Genomic DNA, 25255 nt, shown 5'->3' with positions numbered 1-25255 from the left:
ATCCAGTCCAACTCTTGGCCCTGCCCAGGACACCCCAGCAATCCCACCCTGTGCCTGAGAGCGTTGTCTAAACGCTCCTGGAGCTCTGGCAGCCTCAGGGCTGTGACATCCCTTGGGGAGCCTGGGCAGTGCCCCAGCAGCCTCGAGGGGAAGAACCTTTTCCTGATACCCAACCTAACGCTGTCCTGACACAGCTTCAGCTGCTCCCTCAGGTCCTGTCACTGGCCCCACCCTGGCATTCCCACCTGAGGCCATCACCCCCAAAATTCCTGGGGTTTACTCACGGAGTTTGAGGCATCCGCTGCTTTCTTTGGAGCATTTATGAGATCACTCTTCTTGTTCCCGGCGGGTTTGTTGTCCAGTATGTTCTTCTTGACCACCTTGAGATCCCTGTTTTTGCCTGGAATGTACCCGTGCTTCAAGGAGATGAGGAGAGGATCAGCATTCTTCCCCTCGAACCACTCCTCTGCTTCCAGAGCCGCTTCCGGGCCGGCTGTGTCGGGGTACAGGTCGTCCTGGAAGAGGTCAGACTGCAAGGCAGGAGACATGGATCAGTCAGGAGCTTTGGGAGGCAGGAGCTGGCTCCAAAGCCCGACCCCAGGGCAACGCTCACCTTGCGGGGAACCGTCATGATGATGGGCTCACACTTCCTCTCGTGGAGCTTGAAGAACCTGCCATGGAAAAGGAGAGGTGGGACAGGGAGTGAGGATCAGGGAGATGGGAACGGAGCTACCCCAAGGAACCACAGAAATCCCTGAGACTATCAAGTCCAACCATTCCCCCAGCACTGCCAAGGCCACCATAACCCATGACGCCAAGTGCCACATCCACATGGCTGTTAAATCCCTCCAGGATGGGGACTCCACTCCTGCCCTGGGCAGTCCCTTCCAATGCCTGACCACTCTTTCAATTAAGAAATTGTTCCTAATATCCAAGGACATTTCCCCTTGTCCTATCACTTGTCTCCTGGAAGAAGAGATGGATCATGTTCCCAACCAGCAGTGACGTTCCCTCCTGGAGCCACTGCAGCGACATCCCGAGATGTTTCCTGCCCTTCCCACGTTTTCTCAATCACGGCTGCCCCGTGCTCGCTGCTCTGCTGCTTTAACCACTCCTGAAATTCCCAGCCCTGGGATGAGCTCTCCTCACCTGGCAATCTCACACTTGTTGACGTCGAGGCCCCTCTTTGGCATGAACCCCATGCCCCTCTGCGGCTCTTTGCTGCTGAAGGTGTTGAGGTAGTGAACGTACGGGGACTCATCCGTGATCTCGAAGTAGCGGATGCTGCTGTCACCCTGCAAGGAACCCCAGAAGATCCTCCAGAAGCTGCAGGGGCTGTGTTCCCTGTGCCCACACTGCTGCTCCCAACTGCCTTTCCTTCCAGGAATGCTGCTATGGATAGCTCACAGCTGGTTTGGAAGCAAGGCTGAGCCCCTCCACAATCCGAGTCCATCAACTGAACAATTCCTTTCAAGTCCCGTTTCAAACACTGTGGGACAGGGACTGAGCTCGTGCTTCCAGGCTGGGAATGGCCCCTTCCTCACCTCACCTCCTTCCACAATCAGGCAGAAAAGGATAAACTGGTTTATAACCTAATTCCAAGCAATTCTATCACACCACTGTCTCTGAAACTGCAGGAGGGGTGGCAGATAGAAACCAAATATTCCTCATCAGCTGCTACAAAGATGGGATTCATGGACATACTTGTATGGATCCTCCCTTGTAATTCCTTGCTCATCTTGGCTTTGGCTCCTATTTGTAGGAGTCCATCACATGAGGGCACCGAATTCCTACAAACTGCTTTTAGAAAGGAGCACCTAATTCCAGTTTTCTATTATTTAACCCTCAAAATTACCACAGAGGAGAGTTACCACACACTCCAGCATCTCCAAGGACAAGGAGGACAACACCCAAAATGTACCTTCCTCCCATACCAGTGTAAAATCATACAGGTCAACAGCAAAAACGTTTTGCCGATGGTGTGGAACTTGTTGCATTAAGAGCAGCTTTACCTAATCCATCTCAAAAAAACATCCAGATCCTTCCCAGGTTCTGCAGGGTGAGGATCAAACCCATTCCAGAGCAGTCTGGTCTCTTTACAGCCCCACATTTGCTGCAGCACTGATTTTTTGGGGAACATTCCACAGGCACCACTCCCTCCAGGTGCCTCCAAAGCCTCTCCTTACCTTCCCACACAGGTAAATGATGTTGGTGTCTGGGTCGTAGAAGGGCAGCAGGACCCCGTTGCTGGTGTCCATCTCGTGAAGGGCTATTGGCTCCTCCATGTTTTTCTGGAAATAAAAATGCCAGGGATGTTAATAAAGATTGGAAAGGCTTCTGTTCATAGAGTGAGGGTCTAAATTATTAACACCCAGTGAGTTCCCAGTGGTGTCTGCATCACCCAGAAGGATCCATGTGTTACAACAACTGCTGGGAATGCTCACGAGCTGATTCATTCCCTAAGGGCATTTTAATCACTAAATTAAATAAAAACAGGAGCCAGGAAAATTCACCAAGTCAAGGGAAATATGTGACACAGTGAGTTAGTGTCAGTGGGATGGGATGTGTGAGGAATGATGGGATGGAGCCCCCTTCCCTGGAGACACTCAAAAGCCACCTGGACACAATCCAGGCGGTCCCTTCCACCCTGAACCCTCCTGGGACTGTTGCTGTCCTGCTCTGCACAATGCACAGAGAGAAGTGACCTTCCCACAGCCCCTCTGCTCCCTGTGCATCTTCCCAGGCACTTCCAACCTGCTGATCAGCTTCCAGCTCATCCCTGCTCCTGCTCAGTTCCTTCACTGAGTGACCACACAGCCAAAATCATGGAAGCAGGAGCAGGCAGCAGATGGAGAGGGAAAAACCTGAAGTATATCAACTATGAATTCAGGAAGGAAATCTTCCCTGTGAGGGTGGGGAGGCCCTGGCACAGGGTGCCCAGAGAAGCTGTGGCTGCTCCATCCCTGGAAGTGCCCAGGACCAAGTTGGACGGGGCTTGGAACAACCTGGGCTAGTGCGAGGTGTCCCTGCCCACGCCAGGGGCTTGGAATGAGATGGGCTTTAATGCCCATCCACCCCAACCCATTCCACGATTCCACGGCTGCGGGGCTGGGTTGGTAACTCCATGGATGTGAGGAGCACGGGATCCAGCCTGGGGTCATACCGGGTTCCACAGGGCCAGCTGCCGCTCGCTCATGCGGCTGAAGCCGGTGGTGAAGATGTTCCCGTCTGCCAGGAAAATGGCTCGCATGGGCCGGGCTCCCTCGTGGGTCTTCTCCTTCTCCTGGAAGAGAGGAGCAGGTCGGGGTTAGCAGTGAACAGGAAAACCCTTGGACTGGTGGCTCCTCCATGCAGGAAGAGATCCAAGGAGCAACATCCAACTCTCCTTCCCTGCTGTGTGAGGGAAGAACCCAATCACTGAACCCTGGGAGAAGGGGACGTTCCTGGCTCATTCCAGCTTTGCCAATCAGCCTCTTGCAAGGCTGAAGGAAAACCTCTTTGCAAGCTACAACTAAAGCTCTGCTTTGCATGCACAACTCTGGAACTGTAATTATACAAAAGGATTAGATGTGGAATTACACTCCTGCAGGTTTAAAACTGAGCCCTAAAATCCCGGTTCAAACACTAATCCCAATAAACCCAGACAAATCCTCCAACCCCTACTATTCCTCCTGTAATTTCTGAAGAAAGCGACTGATTGTCGTGTATGAACTGAGCGAGAAGATTCTTTCTTCCATATTTTCTTGCTCATTCCCTGCTGGAGTGAATCCAGTTGTTTCTTTAATGATTAAGCAAACTTACAGCAACAATTTCTTGTTTCCTGGGGTCGATGACTCGGACTTTCTTGTCTTTGGAAGCTGTGCAGATGAGGCTGCCGTTGCGATTCCAGCTCACATTGTAGATCATATCCACATGCATGTCATCCAGGTTGATGAGGGCTTCTCCTGTTCCCACATTCCAGATGATGATGGCATTATCACAGCCTAAAATGGGAAATAACAGCTCAAGTCGCAGCACTGGGGTACACGGGAGCAAAGCCAGAGGTGGGGAACAAGGGATAAACTCCCTGCAGCTCCAAAGGCTTTTTGGGGGAACCAAAACCCAGACTGGGAGCTCAGGAGGGATTTTTATCAATGGAAAACACACCCAGCTCATCCAACAACCCAGCTGAAAGGACGAACTTCTTTCCTTGGGACCAAATCCATGGAAGCCTCAGATCGTGCCAATGGATAATGAATTATCCAATTTATTTCCATAATGATGTGACTGATGTTCAGTGGTCAAAAGAATCTCATTCCATGGACTGTACTGGCCAAGGAGACAATTTGGAAAATGCTGACCATGAAAGCTTGTGGGAGGAACAGCTGGACTCTGGGATACTTTGCAGGGATCAAGGGAAAGGAGAAACACTCAGGCCTGTTCTAAAAGAATATGAGAACAGGGATGTGGGGAATGCAGATGTAAATTGTTACTGCAGATCAAATAAAGCCTGGAACAACTTTCACACTCCAACTCCAGACAATTCCTTGGTGCTTATCCCTGTAAACTGCAGATAAAACAGGCTGAGATACAGAGTGGGCTGTGAGCCACGTGTCCCAGTGTTCCCAGCTACTGCCCCGGGTCTTGTGATTCACGGAGATCTGAGCAGCTGGGAGAGGGAAGAAGGAAAAGGAGAAGCTGGAGAGGAAGGGAAGCAGGCAGAGGTGGCTGTGCTCCGTACCTGCGCTGAGCAGCACATTCCGCGCCGTCGGATGCCAGGCCACGATGCCAACTCTCTTGGAATGGCCTTCTAGCACTACCACGGGCTCTGTCAGGGACAGGGTGAGCCCGTTCTCGGGAATCTGCCACACCTGGAAGGGAAGGGAAAGGAAAGCTGCTCAGCAAGGGCAGCCCCTCCGAAGCGCGCGTGGCTCAGCTGGTTCCCGCGTCCCACAGCTGCCGGAGCTGTCACTTCTCTGTGTAAACAGGAAGGGAATTGGGAAGGGAATCGTTCCCAGCTGTCAATAAACCCTTGGCTGATCCATGAGGAACATCCTTCCTCACTCGTGTGCCAGCACAAACCCACAGCTCCTCATGGTGCAACCCCTTTATTTCCATGTCCACGGACCCACTCCGCTCCTGTTCCCCAAGGAGTGTGAAAAATCTTCCCTGCAGCTCCAATCCCATGGGAACAAGCTGCTGTCTTTCCAAACTATGCTCAGTCTTTCCAAACTGTGCTTGTCCCTCAGAGGGATGATGCTGCAGCTCTACCACTGCCTACTTTTCACTTCTTTGGGAACACCAGCAGTTTGTTTTCCCATTGGATTCAAGATCCTTTCAAATCCCATTTAATCAGGGAAGAGCAGTTTGGTCCTGGAAGAAGCCAGAGCAGCCCAAATCAGCACTGCCTGCTCACTTCTTGCCTGGTTACACAACCCTTCTGTTGCAAACTTCCTCAGGGAAGGGCCACCAGGAGGAGGAACAGCCCCCCAAGGATGCCAGAGCACTGGAATTCCAGCAGGAGGGAGGCGGCTTTTGCAGCTGGCAGCGACCAGGGATGGGACAGACAAACCCATCACCCCAAAGCCCCAGGGCAGGATCAGCCCCACCAAAATCATTCCTGCAATTCAGCACTGGACAATCATCTTGGAATTGAATTTGACCTACATAGAGTGCATTAAAAAACGACATGGAATTCCTGGGAGAGCCCCTCGGGGAGCAGTTGGAGTTGCTGTAGGTAGGTGGCAGCATTAGAGCACGTTTGCTTTGCTTCCCATTGTTTGCTTTTCCTGGAGTTGGGAGAACAGGGCTTGCCAGTCCCTGCCCACGATGCCAAACAAGCTGTGGGATGTGAGTGGATTTAGGAAGCGAGGCAGACTGAGATGGACACTTGGATTTCTGCGCTAATCCGTTTTTCCCTTCTCAAAGGAATGACTGGCACCGGAAAAACCCAGCAGAGATTCTCGGTAGGTACCAGCTCACCTCTAAATAACCCAAAACTGATTTAGTTTTTCATGGACACAGCTCCCAGTGCCATTCTTCCCAGTACCCTCAGCATCCCAGGAGGAATGACCACAATGGGAACACTTCCCCAGGAGAGGATTCCTCTGCAAGGAGTGAAAATGGGCACAGCCCCAAGGCTGCCAGGCTCCAGGAGCCTTTGGACAAGGCTCTCAGGGACAGGGTGGGATTGTTGGGATGTCTGTGCAGCGCCAGGATCATAGCAGGGAAATCAGAGAACTTTGGACGTAGAACTGCCAAGGGGGAGGACTCACTTCTGTTCTGCACCATCCCAGCCTGGAATGATCCTGAGACCCCTCTGAACAAGTGCAAAGGAGCCAGAAAACTCCAGAACCAAACTGAAACAAGACAGTGAGTGCAGGGGGTTGGAAAGGGAAGGGAGGCAAAATCCCAGGGAAAAGGGTTTTCTTTTAAAAGGCCTCTGGAGGACAGATGGAATTTTCTGTCAGGTAAAGCCCTGGTAGCTGGGAGCAGCTGCAGAGCAGCGTAATCCTGGGCAGATTTCAGACTACTGACCCAATAATCCTGCCTGCTATTCCCAAAAATAATAATAAAGAAACGAGTGTGAAAGGTCAGGGCATGGTCCCAACTGGCTCAACCCCTCGTTCCTGCACGGGGTGGGGGTCTGGCCTCAGCCTGGGATCAAATCAGGTTCACAGGGAAATTACAAAATTTTGGATGCAGGACTTACCCTGCCGAGGGGGAGGACTCAGGATGACTCCATGGAGACCTTAAAATGCTGCAGGATTGCCTGGGCTTTAGGAAGTGTTTGTCAGCTCTCCCTCCCGTGTGTGTCTGAGTGTTTTTGGGGGGGTTTGACGTTATCAAGGCTGTTTGTTTGTGAAGGAGGAAGTGGAGCTGTGGCACGGCTGAGGGAGAGGTTTGGGGCTGCAGGAAGGGCAGGAGGGGAAGGTTTTGCACAAACAGCACGTGAGAAAGAAAACAAAGAAAACTTTTCTTTCATCCCCTTTAAAGAGAAGCAAAAACGGCCTCCTCTGGCTCTGCACAAGTTGAAAAGAAGATAAAATCCATATCTATAAAAACCATCACTTCCTACATCATATGTATCAATTTTTATCACTTTAAGTAAGGAAGCAACTGAATTTGAGGCCTGGATTTCTCCATGGCCCTGCTCCCACATCCCTGCAGGAAGAGGCTCTCGGTGCATCATTTTTGTAGGATCAAACCTTCTCCTCATTCTCCCTGTCCTGGTTGGTGGCTCAGGTCACCGAAAGGGCTCTCTTTTATTTTTAAAGGAATTTGCTCCATCACATGAGCTCTGCTCTGGCCTTTCCACATAAATTCCTTAAAATCCACCTTCTGATGAAGGGAATTTTCCATATCTGAGGAAGGGCCTCGATACCATCTACAAATCTTTATCCACTAAAACATTTTCCAGCTGAACGAAAAGCCTACAGTACATCAGAGCCATTCAGCACAACATCAAGCAGGAGTATTTAAGTAATTCCTCATTTGCTGGCACAAGGAAACAATTCTTCCAAGGAAAGAGGCCACAGAAGGCATTTGCAAGGGCTCTAAAGGAAGGCTTTGGAGAGGGATGTCAGGTCCTCTCCTCTTTCCCAGTCCTGTCTCCAATGCTGTATCTGGTATTCCCAACACCAAACCTGTTCAAGGTTTATGTGCAGGTGTTGTAAAAATCTGGGAATTTCTTTAGAGGAAAAGGTTTCTGGCTTTGGATAGGGCCAAGTGAAGCTTCCTTGTGCCACACGGGGGCTGCAGAGTTCTGGCTGCAGGGAATCAGCCCTTTCCACCTGAGTGGTTTGCACCTCAAATCCATGTTCTCTCCCTCAATACCACCCCAAATTCATGTTCTCTCCCTCAATACCACCCCAAATTTATGTTCTCTCCCTGAATACAATCTCAAATCCACATTCTCTCCCTCGACACTCTCCCAAATCCATGCTCTCTCTCTCACACTATCCCAAACCCACACTCTCTCCCTCAATACACGTCTGGCTGATGTAGCTGAGATCTCCTGTGGCAGAGGGTGAGATCCTAAATCCCTGAGTGCCAGGGCACAGATGGCCTTTAAGAACAAGGTCTTTTCTCCAGCAGCTGGAATTGCCACTGAATCCCCCACGTCACTTTTCCTTGTCTCCCCCGGCAGAGCTCGGAGCCCATGAACAGCCACGTCTCCTGGAAAGCTCCCTGGGTTTATTCCGTTCAGCTTGCTCAGGAGGCAGGACCCAAACCCTTTGTCAAGGAAAACAGGACATTGAACTATCCATGATAGGCCAGAAAAGCAATTAAAACTGGGAAAGCTCGTTATTTCTTTCCCAAGAGTCCAAGCCAGGGGTGTTCTTTCCACACCAGTGCAGCTCCCAAATGTCTTGGGATCCATTATTTCCCATTCCAAACCTCCAGCTAACACACTCCCACCATCTTCCAAACCCTGCACAGCCCGGATCCTGGAAGTGCAGCAAGGACTCACCTATTTCCTCTTCCACTCCAGACAGGTCACACAAACACAACCACGAGGGTGCAAAGCCCCAGGCAGCTCCACCCTCAGCCCTTCCCACACGGGTGCTGCCCCCAGGGATGGACAGGAAGCTCATCCCCACCTTGGGAAGTGTGGACAACCCCCAGAGCCCAGCAGGAGATGCAGATTCCTGCAGTTTGTGTCCACATCAGGATGTTGTGAGGGAGAGAGCGTGGATTTGGGATGGTGTGAGGGAAAGAGCTTGTCCACTTGGACAAGCATGTGGACAACTCGTAACTGAACTCTGTCAGTTTTTCTCCACAATCCAGTCCCTCTGGAGCCTCCCAGCATATTTCTCATTGCACTTGGATTACAGACTTATTTTGCCTCGAAGGAGGCAGCTCTGGGCCTTCACTGATGCTCACATTTCAGAAACATTCCCAATGGGCAGCCCTTCTACATCCCGGTTGGAGAAACATCCCCGCATCCCTCCAGAGCTCAGTTCCAGCCCAGTAGTGAGCCTTGCAAACACAGAAGTTGTTGTTTTGTTTAATATTAAATATAGACCATTTTGTGAACATGCTTCAGCTTCCAAGACTGAGAGATCACAGGCAAGAGCTGTCCCAGGAAAAGCCTCTTGGGATGAATCCCCTCCCAAACATTTTAACGATGAACAGAAGCAAAGGAATTTATCTGACATGATCTATAATAAGATTTCAATATAACATTCAGCCTACAGCATTTCTAAATATGGCCAAAGATCCCTGGAGTTATTTGGCATTATTTCATCTTCCAAGGATTTTCTTTCACTTATTCTGCTGTGTTTGCATGCACGGGATTCCACATCTGTCACGGAGCGAGCCGGGCTGGGCTGTCACTGAGTTAAAACAGGTCTCAGTCCATGGTTGGCAGGTGCAGAATTTGGGGTTCTTTTTATTTATTTATTTTTTAAAGACTTTTTGACACTTGCTCAAAACTTGGAGGTACAGGGAAAATTTCAAGCGACTCCCTTAAATCAAGGGTTGAAGGAACCCTGGAATCTGCTGGGCCCCTTCCCTTCCAATCCCTACCTCTTCCCAACACACTTCTACATCCATTGGGATACCACCTGAGGTAAGGAACCACCTGTCTTCTCAAAGCCTGACAAATCAGAACACCTCACCACAGACTGGCACTCTCATTCTTCTTCCCAAACATCAAACAAATGCCCAGGGGAAGGAAAAATGGAAGAAATTCTTCCCTGTGAGAGTGGTGAGGTGCTGGCAGAGGTTGGCCATCCCTGGAAGTGGCCAAGGCCAGGCTGGACGGGGCTTGGAGCAACCTGGTCTATGGAAGCTGTCCCTGCCCATGGCAGGGGTTGGAATGGGACGAGCTTTAAGTCCCTTCCAACCCAAACCCTTTCATGACGACTCTGCCCTCACTTCACCTCGGAACAGGAGGTTCCTGGAGGCACCCCCAGGAATTCCAGTGTCCTCTGGACAAAGCCCACCCCACAGGGAACACTCACCATGACAGTGCAGTCCTCGGAGCCGCTGGCGATGACCTGGTCATTGTGGGGACACCAGTCGATGTCCAGCACCGGCCCCGTGTGGCCACACACTGTGGGGTAGGACTTGTCAATCCTGCCTGTCTGGAGGGAAGAAGAAGAAAGAGAGCTGTGATATCCCAAAGGAAGGTGCTTCCCAACCCTCCATTCACTCGTTCATATCCACAATTCCACGAGATTTGAACTCATGGATCAGCAGAGGAAACAGACCAGCAGCTCTTCTCCAGCACCAATGAGCTGGAAACTCCCCATGGAGCAAGGAAAGGGTTCAGAGATCCAGAACAGCAGGCTTGTGATCCCACATCTCAGCAGCTGCTGCCACAACCGTCTCTTTTTCCATCCCAACTTTTTGGGAAGAGCAAAGCTCTGGTTTCGTCCATGCTTCCCAACAGAGACAGCTGAAGACAACCAAGCGAAAAATGTCATTGCAGGGCGTTGCTGGTCACTGAGTTTACCAGGTCTCCCTGGTTTCTTAAAAGAGAAGGATTCTGATTGGGTGGGAAGGTTTTAGGATGCAGTTGTGCAGAGGAAAATATTGTTTTGAGGAATAAATGTTGCCAACATGGACTGTGACAGTCACACCTGCTCCACATCTCTCTCTCCATGGCCAGAGGACTGAGGCCACCAATGCCAAGCTCCCTATAAGGATAACATTTCCAAAAAACAGAGCTAACGAGCCACTTAAACCTGAACTGGGACAAATCCAGTGATGCCAACCCAGCTGATGCTGAGACACCAATTCTGCCCCAGGGTCTCCATTCTGCTGAGGAGCCCCTGAGGATCCTGAAGCACCTGATCCCCCCCTCCAACAGCCGATTCCACAAAGAAGAAGGAAAAGGAAAATCACTCTCATCATCCTTCTCTCTCTTGGCCAAGCCTTGCACACAAGGGAAGCAATATTTACAGTACTGAAGATGCAAAGCAGTAGCAGCAGGGTGAGGAGGAGACTCCTCCGCTTCCACAGCCACACCCCTGGTCCTGCTCCATGGGGTTTTGTTTCCAGGGAATGACCTTTTCATGATGAGTGATGGGAGAAGAGACACGGAAGGGAGAGGTCTGGGATGGGGTCGTCTTCTTTTGTGTTTAAACATGCAGAAGAAATGGTTGGAATTCCACTTGTGCCATTGGATGGTAGCATTCCCCAACCTTGGAGGTGACTTTCCTTAATTTATGCCTCCCACCCCGCTCCATGTGGGAGGCTGCTCCTATTCAAGGCTGATAACCAGAATAATGCTGGACATTGGGTTTTGAGGATGACTGACCTGGAGCCCTCCACGAACAGCAAAACAAGATATAGATCCCAAAAGATCCCACTAGCCCCTAAATGGCCAAATTTAGGCTTCAAAAGGAAAAAAAGTCTCAGTGATTCGGCTGCTTTTGGAATTATTAAAAGGGGAAGAGTTGTGGATGAAAAGCCATAAACCTGCCATTCAAAAATTAAAGCCTGTGTAATCCCTCTTGGATGCCATAATGTGAAATAGGATTTAAAAAATTAATACACCCAACTGCCATGTAGAATTCATCCATTTTAATTTACCCAATTAAAAGGAGAACCATGCAGAGCACACAAACTGCAGAAAGCACATGACAGGCCACAGACAAATACAGACCTGAACTAAAAAGGAAAAATAGGAATAATCATGCAAAATGTCAGGGACTGCCTGTTCTGGCTCCCTGGCAGGAATCAGTAGGATCCTCCAGGAGGAGCCCCTGGTAACTATTTCCAGGCTGCACGAGCACTTGACGGTTCAGTTTTGGGCTTTTACAGTAATTTATTACTGTGGGGAGGCTGAAGAAAATTTAATTTGAGCAAATTAAATCCCAAACTTCACCTTTCAGTTTTGATCATGATGAACCTGCAGAGCCTGAGCAGGAGCAGCCAAGCGCCCGTGACAGCAGTGACACACAGGAGCTGCTTCCCACTACCTGTGACGGAGCTCGGCTCTTAAACCAGGATCCTGCACTGCCATAATGAGCAGAGCTTCCAAAATTATGGAATTGGTTTGGGTTGGAAGGACCTTAAAGATCATCCAGTGCCACTCCCTGCCATCTCCAGGGACACCTTCCACTATCCCAGGTTGCTCCAAGCCCTGTCCCAGCCTGGCCTTGGGCATTTCCAGGGATCCAGGGGCAGCCATAGCTTCTCTGGGAAACCTCTACCAGGGCCTCACCACCTTCATAGTCAGGAATTTCTTCCCAGTATCCCATCTAAATCTACCCTCTTTTGTCTCAAAGCCATTCCCCCATGTCCTGTATCTCCATTCCTTGTCCCAAGTCCCTCTCCAGCTCTCCTGGAGCCCCTTTAGGCACTGGAAGGGGCTCTAAGGTCTCCCTGGAGTCTTCTCTTCTCCAGGTGAACACCCCCAGCTCTCCCAGCCCAGCTCCAGCCCTCAGAGCATCTCCACGGCCTCCTCTGGACTCTCTCCTACAGCTCCATGTCCTTCCTGTGCTGGGATTCCAGAGCTGGAGGCAGCTCTGCAGGTGGGGTCTCACCTGAGCAGGGCAGAGGGGCAGAATTCCCTGTGCATCACCTACAAACATCCCCCTGTCCCCACACCTGGAGAGTGACACCAAACCCCGTTTCCAACAGGGAACGGACAAGCAGGATGGGGAAAGGAGATGTTATTTAGCAGCAGCTGTGGGAGAAGCAGCAACCTCAGGCTTGTTTATCCACAAAGAATTATCAAACCAAGGAAGAGAGGACAAAGCAGAGCAGGGGATGTCCCACACAGCATCTCCCTGGGATGCGGCAGAGGACAATCCCAGGGAGATGAAGAGCCCAGAGGCATCAACATCTTCACTTAAGCATGTGAGACCCTGCTGCTCACCAGGCTCCAGGAATAATCCCAGAATCATTCAGGTTGGAAAGAGCCCCAAGATCAGTCCCCACCTTGACACCCAGTCCAGAGCCCTGAGTGCCACATCCAGTCCTTCCCCAGCCACCTCTGGGGATGTACAAAAATGAGCATCAAACATCAAAACGAGACTAAATAAGGACATAAAGATGCTTCTGGAGGCCCCAGTGAGGCGAGCACGTGCCCCAGCTCTTTGAGAGAAGCTCCTGCTTTGTGGTCAGAGGCACCAAACGGTTTCTGCAGAGCAGAGGAAACCACGGTGTCTTCCTGAGCATGTCCTGAGAGCTCGGCTCTGCATCCGCTGACTGCATCCTCGTCATCAGCACCTTCACCAGAGACCCTCCCAAGCCACTGTGGGGACAGTACAGGACAGCCACCCACAGCACTGACCCCTCAGGGTGAGGAATGGGCAGCTTTGAATTCAGGGCTTTTATTTTACCACCTCTCAGCATCACTTTTGCAAATTCCATCCACCAGGTTCTTCCTCCCGGCAGCATTCCGCTCCCCCTGGAGCAGGGAACCCCAATTCCCGGCACTGTACTGTGCTCAGAAAAGCTTGAAAATCAGTATTTCAGGGGATTTGCCAAAAGGGAAAACCCAGGAACGTCTGCAGTAGGGTTATAAAAACCCACCAGGCTGCAAAATCACCAAACCCTGTGGTTTTCAACACGATTCCTTTCCCAACGCCACCAGAACGCCACGAGGTTTGGCAACGTGGCTGCCAGCTGGGTGTGTTTCCATGCTGCCCTAATGCTTCCAGGTTTGGGGATTTATTTATTTATTTGCAAAATGTAATCTTATAATTAGAAGAGGATTTAAAATAAATCTCAAGTGCTGACATACAGCTTAAAGTTAACTTCAAGAAATTAAATCTTTCTCATAATCCACCGGGGTTGCGGTTCGACACATTCCTGATAACTTCTGAAAACTGGAGTTGTGTTTTATAAAATGTTGGTCAAAAAGGTGAATCAGAAGATTTTTAATAAAGTTGGTATTGACAGAACACACACCCAACATCCAGGTGTTTCAGTAAAGGGTGAAACTGGCCTTATTAAATTAATTTTAATTATTAAAATTAAATTTTAATGTATTTCATGTATTTCAAGAGCAGAAAAAAAAAGTTAAATCATCAAAAATATTAAACCCAGATCAGAACAAAGTGACAAAAGAGAAGAAAAAATATGATTAAATCCAAAAGGGATGGATAAGCAACACAAGAAAACTGTTCCTAAAAGTGGGAGTTTTATGAATTAATTTGAGTGTCTTGTGATCGTTTCTCTGCCAGAAAAGGGCATTTGGTGGCAGGAAACAGCTCATGGATTATGGTAAAAATATCAGGGAGAACAGCTGCTTCCCCAGCCCATGGCTGTGCTCCTTGAAATCTCCATTTAAATTAGGGAAGTGGCATCGAGTTGCACAAGCCAAAGTAGCTCCCCCCTTACTCTGCACAAGTTTGAGGAAGGAAATCAGGTCACAACTGCAAAGTTTGAAACCCCAAGCAACTGCACCTTTTCTCTGCTAGAGAAAATACTCCTCTTTCCTGTAAATTGCAGATTTTCCTTAAAAAAAAAAAAAAATCCTAAATTTCATCCAGGGAAGTTGAACTTCTGAGCACTGAGCCTCCATCTCTGGCTGCAGCAGCTGGGCCTGGAGGAGGCACTTGGGAGAAAACTGGGCTGAAATGGAAGGCCCTGCCCAAGCCCAACAACCATCAGCCACCACACAGCCCAGTCCAGGCATCCAGAACTAATCAGGAAGATTAGGAAGTGCTATTCCCAAAAAGATCCACTGGAAAGTCAGGCACTAAGAGACCACTGCGCTCTCCAAGAATCCCTCAGCGGTGCTCCCGTTCTCTTTGTCACCTTGGCAGCTGCAGGGCTGTGACATTGGATACTGGGGAAAATTTCTTCACTGGAAGGGTGGTCAAGCATGGAAGAGACTCCCCAGGGAAGTGGGGGAGTCACCATGCCTGGGAGTGTTAAAACACAAGCAGCTGGGGCATTTTGTGATGTGGTGTAGTGGGAATGGGGGCACTGGGTCAAAGGTTGAACTTGATGAGCCTGGAGGAGTTTTCCAACCTTAAGGATTCCATGATGCTATGATTCCATCCCAGGCTGCCACAGAATGGACACATGCTGGCTTTAAAAAGGAAAAAAAAAAAAAACAACACGAACAGTCCACACAGCCAACCCAACCGGCAAAATCCCATCAGCCAGAGCTGGAAGTGCAGCACAGCTCCAGCATTTCCATGGATATCTGTCCCAGAAATGACATTACAATTAAAATAGGGACAGTCACTGTCCCCTCTCTAAAACACGATTTCCAAAGCAGTTTATCCCTCCGCTCCTTCCCAACTGCAGGAAAGCCAATGGGTATCCCAGAAGCTGAGGGCTCTGGACGAAGTGGTAAAACCTGGCTGCTGTTCAGAGGATGAGCATCCACCCAGAGAGAGCAGAGCTGCTGGGCAAGGAGTCAGGGATCCACAGGGATCATCCCCATGTGCTGGGAACAGAGGATCCAGGGCTCCACCAAGTACAACTTCCATTTTCATTACTGGACAAAGCCTTAAAATTGCAGAGATACTTGTACAAACCTCTGACTGTAAGACAGGGGATGGAACTTGCTGCTTTTTTCCCTGGAGGAATGAGATGCATTAGCCCCTCTGCTGCCCTCTCTTCCCTACCACATTAGAACCTGATGATCCATTGGAATCAAGCTGACAGTGATAAATATAAACTTCTTTTTATAGAGAAAAATCCAAGGTGAAATAAAATGACGAAATCCATCACACTCCTCCTAAAATGTCTGGAAAGGCTCATCACAGCAAAAACCTCCCGATTTTATTTTACACACAGCTCAGAAAAGGATGATTTTCTTTCCTCCAAATCTCTCCTGATGGAATAGGAATTGCGAAGAGCTGCTTAACAACTCTCATATGCCATGGATGAACACCAAGGCCTGTCACTTGCAGAACAACATATTCCTTGGAGAAGATCATTCCCGAGGTGTGCACGCCCCCACCCACATGCTAATTGCCTCTCAGGGCACCATCTGATTCCAGCTCCTGCAGGAATGCTGCTGGTGTGAAGGGGGTGCAGGAAAGGATCAGGAAAATGGAAAATCTAATAAAAGCTATATCCAAAGGGGACTGAATAAACCTCTGGTAAAGGCCTTACGTAACACAACTCGCAGCTGAACAGATCTTTCTGCATGAACTCAAACGAAAAGGAACATTTGCAGCAGGTTTTTCTGTGCAGATAAAAACTGCAGAGTTTCTGAGGAGGGGAAAAAAAGAAATTTTTCTCCAGTTCTGCTGGAGCACAGATCCAGCACCAGAACCACCCCCTGAATCCAGCTGTTTCCAACTAATTCTGCCCAATGTATCAGGAAACCCAGAGAATTTTTATCTGGTACCTTCCCTGTGTACCCAGAGCTTTCCCTGGGATAAGCCTCTGAAGAAAACCAACTCTACAAGCAGAGCCCAGAACAAGAAGGGAAGTTTCCAGTTCTTTCCCTGGTGAGCAGAGTTAACGCTGATTACCCCAGCTCTTATCACCTACACAACCCTGACCGAGAGGAATTACAGCTTTTCCAAACTATGTGCCTCATTCCAACAGAGGCCGACCCTCCAGACCAAGCAACCTGTGGGAATTAGATTGTCTGATGCTCAGCGGCTCCTGCCGGAGCATGGGAATGGCGAGCTCCTGGCAAAGCCCCTGCACATGTGCGTGCAAGAAAACAGGAAGTTCAGACAAAGCATTTCCACAGCCAGCAAAGCACTGGCTGCGGCTACTCCGAGAGCTGCGGGAATGGAAAGGGGATGCAACCCCTGCGTCTCCCACTTGGCGGGGACGGGGGGTGGGAGAGACCCTCAGCAGCACGCGTGGGCTGGGGACGCGGCGGGGACGTGGGCGCACAGGGGTTAATTCCCGCACACACGCACACACACACACACACGCACACACACACGCACACACACACGCACACACACACGCACACACACACGCGCGCACACACACACGCGCACACACACACACACACACACACACGGGTTACACCGCGCACACACGGGTTATATCCCGCACACACACGGGTTAATTTCTGCGCACACACGGGTTAATGGGTTCCCGCGCGCACGGGTTAATTCCCGCGCACTTGCCGCGCCGCGCCCCCGCCCCCGCCAATCAGCGCGGCGGCCGCGAGCGCTACCATGACCATATAAGGTAAAAAGCCGCGGACGCCGCAGTGCCGCTGCGGAGGGCGCGGGTGCGCGCGCGCGGAGGGGCGGGGCTTCCGGGGAGAGGGGCGGGGCTTCACCCCTCCCTCCGGTGTCCGACCCCCCCCCCAACCTCGAGCACATGGATGCGGGGTGCGGGTGTCGGGGGGATCATCCCGCCCCAAAAACACCCCCAGACTTCCCGGCCAGCGCCCGGAGGCACCAGCCCGGCAGCGACAAAGCCCGGTCGTAACAAACCCCTATAATATCACTGAGGATTGGCAAGAAAAGGCACGTTAAAACGAGTAAAATCTCCCCTTTTTCTGTGCTCACCCCGCACCAAGAGTCAGGCACATCCCAGGTAATTCCCAGTGAGCCGCAAAGCACTGGGTTTGAGCAGCCACGATGTGGTTATGGGATATTTCCCCCAGCAGAAATGCAGCAAATGTACTTTTATGGCTCAATTTTAAAATCAGCCCAAACCCATGGTTGAAAATTGGCTTTTTTCTTTCTTTTTTTTCATTTTTTTTTTTCTTTTTCCTTGAATATAACAACAAGGATTTTGCTGCAGGGACCTTAATAAGTATCTGTGCTAAACAGGCTCAAAGAGAAATCCAAATGTTATTTAGGGTGTTGAAGGAACTGAAGGAACAATTTCATCAGCCCAGGCTATAAAAATAAATGCGGAAGACAGGAACTGGTTAGAGCAGAGCCAGCAAAGCACTGCATTGCAAAAGAACGTGTCAGGCTGGGGGTGAGGGACACAGCTCCTCCAGCTTCCCATGGAACCTCCTCAGATGTGGATATTAAATGGCTGTGGAAGGCAGGAATGGAGCTGAGGGCACCAAGGCAGTGATAAATAAGAGGGTGGGAGGAAGAACAGAATGGCTGTGAAAATAACACCAAAGATGGCACTTAAAAATACAAAAGGGCACCCAGCATTAGCAGGAATTTCTGCCAGGGACTGAGAAAACATAAAATCGTGGAATCATTAACGTTGGAAAAGCCCTCAGAGACCATTGAGTCCAACTGTTCCCGCAGCACTGCCAAGGCCATCATGTCCCCAAGTGCCACATCCACAAGGCTTTTAAATCCCTCCATCACTGCTCAGGGCAGACTGTTCCAATGCCTGACAACCCTTCTCATGAAGAAATTTTCGACACTATCCAATCTAAATCTTCCTTTGCACAACTTGAAGCCATTGCCTCTGAGTCTGTCCCTCGTTCCCTGAGATCAGAGCCTGACCCCCCCCGGCTGTCCCCTCCTGTCAGGGAGTTGTGGAGAACCAGAAGGTCCCCCCTCTTCCCCAGGCTGAGCCCCCAATCTCCCTCATCAGATCTGCGCTCCAAACACTGGGATATAAGAGAAGAAAAGAGGGATGCGCATCCCCTGCCATCGTCATCTGTGCTGTGATGAAATTGAATGAGGAATTCCTAATCCAGGGCTGTGCCACCACCCGTGGTCCAGGCAGGAGAACACGTGGCCCAAGGATGAGCCCTAAGCAGGGAAGGGCTGCTCATCAGAGCAGCAAACTGAGCTATTTTTGGGAGGCTGGGGTTTGGCTTTGCTTAACACGACGGAGACGTCGCTGCCTCTGCTCTGCCCTGGTCGGGTGGGAAGTTGTGCTGAATCCTGGGCACTAATTCTGTATTCCACAGGGCAGATCTGGAAGTGGAGCTGGGAAAGCAGCTCAGGGCTGATGACAGACTGAGGACAACTTAATCACAGGTTTAAGAGAGGAGTCTGAGGGTCACAGAGAAAAGGATGTTGCAAAAAAAGACTTTTGATCACAAGAATTTGCTGGTTAAGCATCAGAAAGAGATGAGAAGACTCTCCTCCAGAAGATGGATGTGACTTTTCCATGCAGGACCAGGGGCAACAGGAATGTCCTTCTTGGAACTAGCTCATTCCTTTGCATCCCTCCAATGTGGGGCTGCAAGGAGCAGTTGGGCTCAGGTGCATTCCTGAATTAAATCTGCAAGGAGCAGTTGGGCTCAGCTGCATTCCTGAATGAATTCTGCAAGGAGCAGCTGGATTCAGATGGTTCCTGGTTTAACTCTCAAGGAGCAGTTGGGCTCAGGTGGTTCCTGAGCAAAGTGAAAAAAAAAAAAAAAAAAAAAGAAGCTGAGTCCCTGACAGTAGAAAAACCTGACTTGATCATAAAGAGGCTTCTAAAATACGATTCTACATAGAAAGTTCTGCCAGAATCAGCTCAGATGAGTCAAGCAAACAGCTTGTTTGTTGTGTTTAACGTACAGGGAGCATCAGACTGATTACAGACATTAAACACATTCACACATGGCACCGCCGAGCAGCCGCTGTCACCACAGCCGACACTTCCCAGCCTTCGTTATTCCCAAAGAAACGCCGGGATGTGACAGCACAGCCGAGCAGCAATATCCCAGCAGCACTTACCTTGTGCAGAGGCAGCACCAGGAAGGCTCCCCCGCCGCTGGCATCCACGATGATGGCCACGAAGCGGGGGTTGACGGCGCAGAAGGAGCTGTCCCAGGTGACGCGGGACACGCGGATGTCATCGTAGCACTGGTCGTTCTTCACCGCCTGGCCGAAGACGTGCCGGAATTTGCTCTGTCGTACCACCCGCCTCATCGTGTCTGCAACAGGCATGCAAAAGGAGAGAGTCACTCCCAGGGAAAGGATGGGCTAATTGTCCAGGAGATTCCTGGGCAAGGATTAACACTGGATCTTCTCATCGGCTACACGGCCACACTTGCAGCAGCGCAGAAACACAGATTCGTAGAATTATGGAATGGTTTGGATTGGAAGGGGCAGAATCCCACAATGGTTGGGGTGGGAAGGGATCTCTGGAGATCACCCAGTGCAGCCCCCTGCCACGGCACGGTCACCCAGAGCAGGTGACACAGGAATGCATTCAGGTGGGTTTGGGATGTCTCCAGATGGGGAGACTCCACACCCTCCCTGGGCAGTTCCAGTGCTCAGCCGCCCTCCATGGGAAGAGGTTCTTCCTCATGTTGAGGTGGAATTCTACATGGTTCAGTTTATGGACATCACTCCTCATCCTGTTGTTGGGCACTGCTGGAAAGAGTCTGGCACCATCCTCTTGGCACCAAAGACTTCAAAACTCATCCCATTCCACCCCCTGCCATGGGCAGGGACACTTTCCACTATCCCAGGTTGTTCCAAGCCCCATCCAACCTGGCTTTCGACACTTCCACCTCCACCTTAAAACCTGCCAAATTCCCAGCTAGCTTTGCCTTTTCCTTCTTTTATTAACTAAACTTTCAGGTTACTTTGCACCCAGCCCAACCCAACTGTACTTCCAGGGGGCTTTTACAGAATTTGCCAGTTAAGCATTAATTTTCCCACTGTAAGTGTATTCCCTGACTGCAGTAAAGGAAGTTCCTAATCCCAAAAGCAGTTTTTAGACAAGTCTCCACATATTTTCAGGGATAAATCTAGTCTTGGATTGAACTTGTTTACTTTCAAGTCAGACAGGGTCCAGAAGATGTAAATAAAAATGCAAGCTCTCAAAATCCGGTGTTCCTGTGAAGTGGTTCCACATGTTCCCTAGCTTCCAGTTCTTTCTTCTAACTCCAAAATCACCCTAAAAAAATGAGTTTCCTAGGAAGAAAGTAGTAATGGAAACAAGTTAATGACTCCAATTAACTTGGTGTGTCTGTAGCATTTCTTGAGAAAAATTATTTTCAAGAATGCTGGAGTTAGAATAGAGGGAAAAGGAAATGGTGTGGAAAATTCCAGCACCTGGGAGAAGACACAGGCACAATACCAACCTTGGACTAGGGATTCAACCTACAGAGCCCTCACATCTGGGAAGGGCTTTTCCATCATCCTAGACTTTCTCCCTCAGAGAAGAGGGAGCCTGCATACAGCATCTTGCTTTTACATATGGGAAAAAAAACTTCTGTCCCAGTCTCTAGGGATAGCCAAAAAAAAAGGGGGGGGGAAATAAAAATAAGCAGAGTCCATCTCCTATCTCGCCTCCCAGAAGGTCCCTAAGCACATGGAGAGGCTGGGAAAAACTGCTCAGTCCCTGGAGCTCCTCGCTCCAGAGTGAGAGACTGGGAATGTGGCTGTATCCCGAATCCCTGCTCCCAGGCTGTCTGCTGCAAACGTGATGAAAGCTCGGAGGGCTGTCTGTGACTGCAAAGGCTTCGCAGGGAAGCGCCGAGCGTTGATGGCTGTTTTGTACTCTGGGAGGTTAAATAAAAAATTAACAACGACAAAAAGCAGGATAACTGCAGGGAAGAGCTCATCAGAGCCGGGAAATGCCACGGAATGTGTTTGAAGAGGAGGAAAATGTTCCAATTAACGAAACAGACAGCTCTGCAGTGAAACTCTCCAGTTCCGCAGAGATAAGGGAGGAGAAGCAGAGCATTTTTTCCACCAGAGCCCATTTGGGAACTGGCACCGGTCACTTCCGTGGTGGCTCAGCTGCTGGGACAGGGATGTACCAGTGCCACTGGAGCCACCAATGTGCCCAGTCCACAGGGATTTGGGGTCAGTTTTGTGATGGAGACGCCTGTCTCAGGTGTGGGGTGGAGGCCACTGAACACCTTCACACTGAATCCCATGTTCTGGTGACACAGAGCCAGGCATTCCACAGTCATTCCTAGCATGGAGAGCAGCTGGGGGTTCCCCAGAATACCTTTTCCATACTGATATTTTAAAGAGGATTAAGAATGTTTAAGAAAAAATAGGTTTTAAATGCAAAATTTTGGGAAGAACTGAGGTGTTGAAGATGTCCATGGAAAAGAGCCTTATGGAAATTTTTAATGATTTCTATCCCACTAAAGCTAAGCTTAGGCTCCCTCCTTACTTTCATCAGTTACTGGAATTGTGTAATGCACTTTCTGCCAACTGTTTCCCTCAGAGCACAAATCAAAGGCCTGTTCCACGCTGGACACACCACCCCGGAACACCAGAGTGTGATGGGAAGTCATAAACCAGGAGCTGCTCTCCAGCTCCAGCCGGCAGGTGAGAGCACTAAATAAAATCATGGAATAGTTTAGGTTGGAAAGAACCTTAAAACTCATCTCATTTCACCCCATGCCATGGGCAGGGACACCTTCCACCTTCCTATGCAATCTGGCTTTGGACACTTCGAGCACGACGCCAGCCTCAACCAAGTCATGCACAAAGAAAAGGTGAACTTCAATTCCAAGATGCCCAAATGACAAGAAATGCTGAAGTCTCAAGGTTCAGTTAAAACACATCATAAAAAACGCAGTTCCACACCCAGTTACTGATTTGTGTCGACTCATTGCGAGCCCTGTCACACAATTCCATCCCGAGGGCTCCTCCCAGAGCTGGGAGGGCTCAGCTGAACCTCTGAGTCCATGGCCAGCTCTGGCAGTGAGCACAGTGCAAGGGTAGCATCTTCCCACCATTCCAGGTGATCCCAGGCCACCCCCAGGATATTGGGAATGTTCTCCCAAGCCCAGGGTGACACCACTGAATCTCACACCCAGCTCAGCCCTTTCCCACCTGGGAACACTCCTTGCAGCAAACCCTGCACAACTCATCCAGGAGCAGGGAAAAGGCTCCTGCTTTGTGCACGGTGGATTTTCAGGAGTGCTCACCCCTTGGCAACATTCCCACCCTGCTGTGAATCCAGATTAAAATCAGATTGTTGGGAAGAAGGCAAAGTGAAGGTTTGAACTTGTCGTGCCGAGCCAGCACAGCAAATTGCCTGGAATCGCATCCCACAGAGCCAGGGGGCTGGGAATGTGACTGCTCCAATGCTGGGAATTCAGCTGTGATAGTTACAAAGGATTATTTGTATCACCTGGATAATTGTATCCCTTCTTCACTTGATCAATATCAGAACAGCAGGAAAAAAAATCTTCATTTCAAATATCAGATCCTGGGGATCTGTCACCTCTTCCACTTTCATGGAAGAGAAACTCCCTTTACCCCATGGTGAAACCCTACAACTTTATTTCCCTCATTTTCACCCTATGATGCAAAGGCTAATCATTCGGTTTTCTATAAATGACTTTTAAAAACATGCAGAGTTCAGATGCCTCCAAAAATATCCTTATTTGTTCCAAAGGGATGTGTTGGAACACACCTTCCCTGCCCTGTTCCCCACCTACAGCTCACCATCCTTAGCAGGAACTCTCTGATGAACACATGGTGAGCAGCCTCCAAGTGCTCATTTCCATAGCAAAGGGAGTGATTCTTGGCGTTGGATCAGAGCCATTTTGATCTGGCTGCTCTCCAAGGAGAAGGAGGGGGGAATGTGCTGGTTGTGGTTGGAAGGAGCAGCGACTGCGGCTCTTTCAGCTCACCGGGGAGAGCAGGTGAAAAACCCAACGGGAGGAGCGGGAGCCTGAGCACCCCAAAAGAGTCCTAGCCCTGCCACAGACCGTCCCAAAATGGGAAGAGTGTTTAGTCTCCTCTTTGCTTCTCAATCCTGCCGTGCAAAGGATCCCCTCCCTTCTCCTCTTCCTCCCCATCCATCTCCAAGAAAATCCACAGCTCAGTTTGGTTGCCACAGGTTCTCTCAGCAGAGTCAGGGCAGGAGCTCCAGGCTTGGCCAATTCATGGAATGGTTTGCTTTGGAAGGAATCTTAGAGCTCATCCAGTTCCACCCCCTGCCACGGGCAGGGACATGTCCCAGCCTGGCCTTGGACACTTCCAGGGATCCAGGGGCAGTGACAGATTCCCTGGGCACCCTGTGCAAAGGCCGCCCCTCACAGCCAGGAAATTCTTTCCAATATCCCATCTAAACCTACCCTCTTTTGTCTTAAAGCCATTCCCTCTCATCCTGTCACTCCACCCTTTATCCAAGGTCCCTCTCCAGCTCTCCTGGAGCCCCTCCAGGCACTGGAGGGGGTTCCAAGGCCTCCCTGGAACCTTCTCTTCTCCAGGTGAGCACCCCCAGCTCCCCCAGCCCAGCTCCAGAGCAGAGGGGCTCCAGCCCTCAGAGCAGCTCTGTGGCTTCCTCTGGACCTGTTCTAACAGGTTCGTGTCTTTTTTGTGCCACTGCTAGGATTATCAGGTGAGACACCAACACCTGAGGTGATTCACCCGAAGGAAAGGCTGATTCAGCCTCTATCACACTTGCAAAAGGATGACCTGGGCGGTTCAGGGAACCTTGGGAAGTGACTTTGGAAATACCCAAGTGAGTAAGGAAGTGTATCCATGGCTAACAGGGCCATGCTGGGGATTTTCTCTTAGGAAGCCGAGTTGGAACATGAGCATTAAAAAAAGAAGTTAATTAGATCATTATCTAAGCTGTTAAACCTTGGCTGAGGAACCACTTCCATCCACTTGCTAGACAGAATATATTTTTGGGGGGGTAAAGTGCAAATTTAGAGGATTTAAAACCTCCTGACTGGGAGCTGAAAGGCCTTTAAATTTTGCCAGAGTTACAACCCTCAGCAAAATTAAAACAGAAGCGTTGGACACCCTGCAAAGGCCTCCACAATAGAAGTGCTGACAGATCTATGGCTGCTGAGCTCCTGGATCCCGCTCGGCCACACACGGCATCTTGGTGGGGACAGAGGAACAAGCCTTCAAATCTTTTATTTATTCTCTCCCTGAGCTAATTCCAGCTGAATTTTACCAAAACTTTGGGTTGATCTGCCAGTCTGTGCCCTCTGAACAGCCCAGGCCTTGTGGCAGCTTTTAAAAGGACCCTGAAAAAGGCTGGATGCCGCCGGCCGTGCTCGCACAGGGAAACTTTTCATTCCACTCCTTTCTGATCCCCCATCACGATGTGTCACAAGAGCTACCATGACTTTGCCCATTTTCCTGTTTATAAAGGATTTATCTGTCTCAAGAATCCAACAGATGGATTTCTGTGGCTTTGGAGGGTTTTTGCAGCCTGCTTATGCAAGAGGAAACGCATCCTGCTAGGGAACACTTACAGGAAAACCCCCCACTAATGGCAAAATCCTGCTCAGCCCATGTGACTGTGATCCCTTCTGGAAAGGGAGGTGTTGGGATAAAAGGCCAGTTGAAATCAGGCAGCCGGAGGCTGCTGTTAAGGGGGGGTGAGGAGTTACAAATCCAGTGGATAGGGAGAACAGCACTGATAAAAGGTTGGTACTTGGGTCTGGAAAGGTTGTTCCTTAATTGGAAAAAGTCAAGCTGCAGCTGTTGATGGTGAATCCCCAAACTCCCAGTTTGAGCCTTGCTGAGGAGCTTTGGGATAAAGGTCCAGTCTTAAATGTTAAAAAATGAGAAGC

The 25255-nt window shown here is 50.0% G+C and overlaps 1 protein-coding gene across 4 annotated transcripts in view; it reads right to left on the bottom strand.

Annotated features, from left to right (window-relative positions):
• CORO1C (coronin 1C) overlaps positions 1-25255 on the bottom strand; it is a 48244-nt gene that overhangs the window by 2958 nt on the left and 20031 nt on the right. For 3 of the 4 annotated variants that reach the window (XM_066200170.1, XM_066200171.1, XM_066200172.1), the window contains exons 2-10: positions 19473-19672; positions 9948-10070; positions 4721-4850; positions 3802-3983; positions 3164-3283; positions 2187-2291; positions 1150-1295; positions 614-671; positions 285-530 (exon numbers count right to left, since the gene is read on the bottom strand). In XM_066200170.1, coding sequence (XP_066056267.1) covers positions 285-530; positions 614-671; positions 1150-1295; positions 2187-2291; positions 3164-3283; positions 3802-3983; positions 4721-4850; positions 9948-10070; positions 19473-19672 — 1310 coding nt within the window. Of the gene's footprint in view, positions 1-284; positions 531-613; positions 672-1149; positions 1296-2186; positions 2292-3163; positions 3284-3801; positions 3984-4720; positions 4851-6691; positions 6792-9947; positions 10071-19472; positions 19673-25255 lie in introns of those variants that run through there. The other variant, XM_066200173.1, reaches the window with a different exon arrangement.

This window comes from Chamaea fasciata, unplaced genomic scaffold, assembly GCF_029207755.1.
Source record: "Chamaea fasciata isolate MVZ Bird 193981 ecotype frontalis unplaced genomic scaffold, bChaFas1.0.hap1 SCAF_18, whole genome shotgun sequence".
Classification (NCBI taxonomy): domain Eukaryota; kingdom Metazoa; phylum Chordata; class Aves; order Passeriformes; family Sylviidae; genus Chamaea; species Chamaea fasciata.
This window is presented reverse-complemented; position numbering and strand designations above follow the sequence as displayed.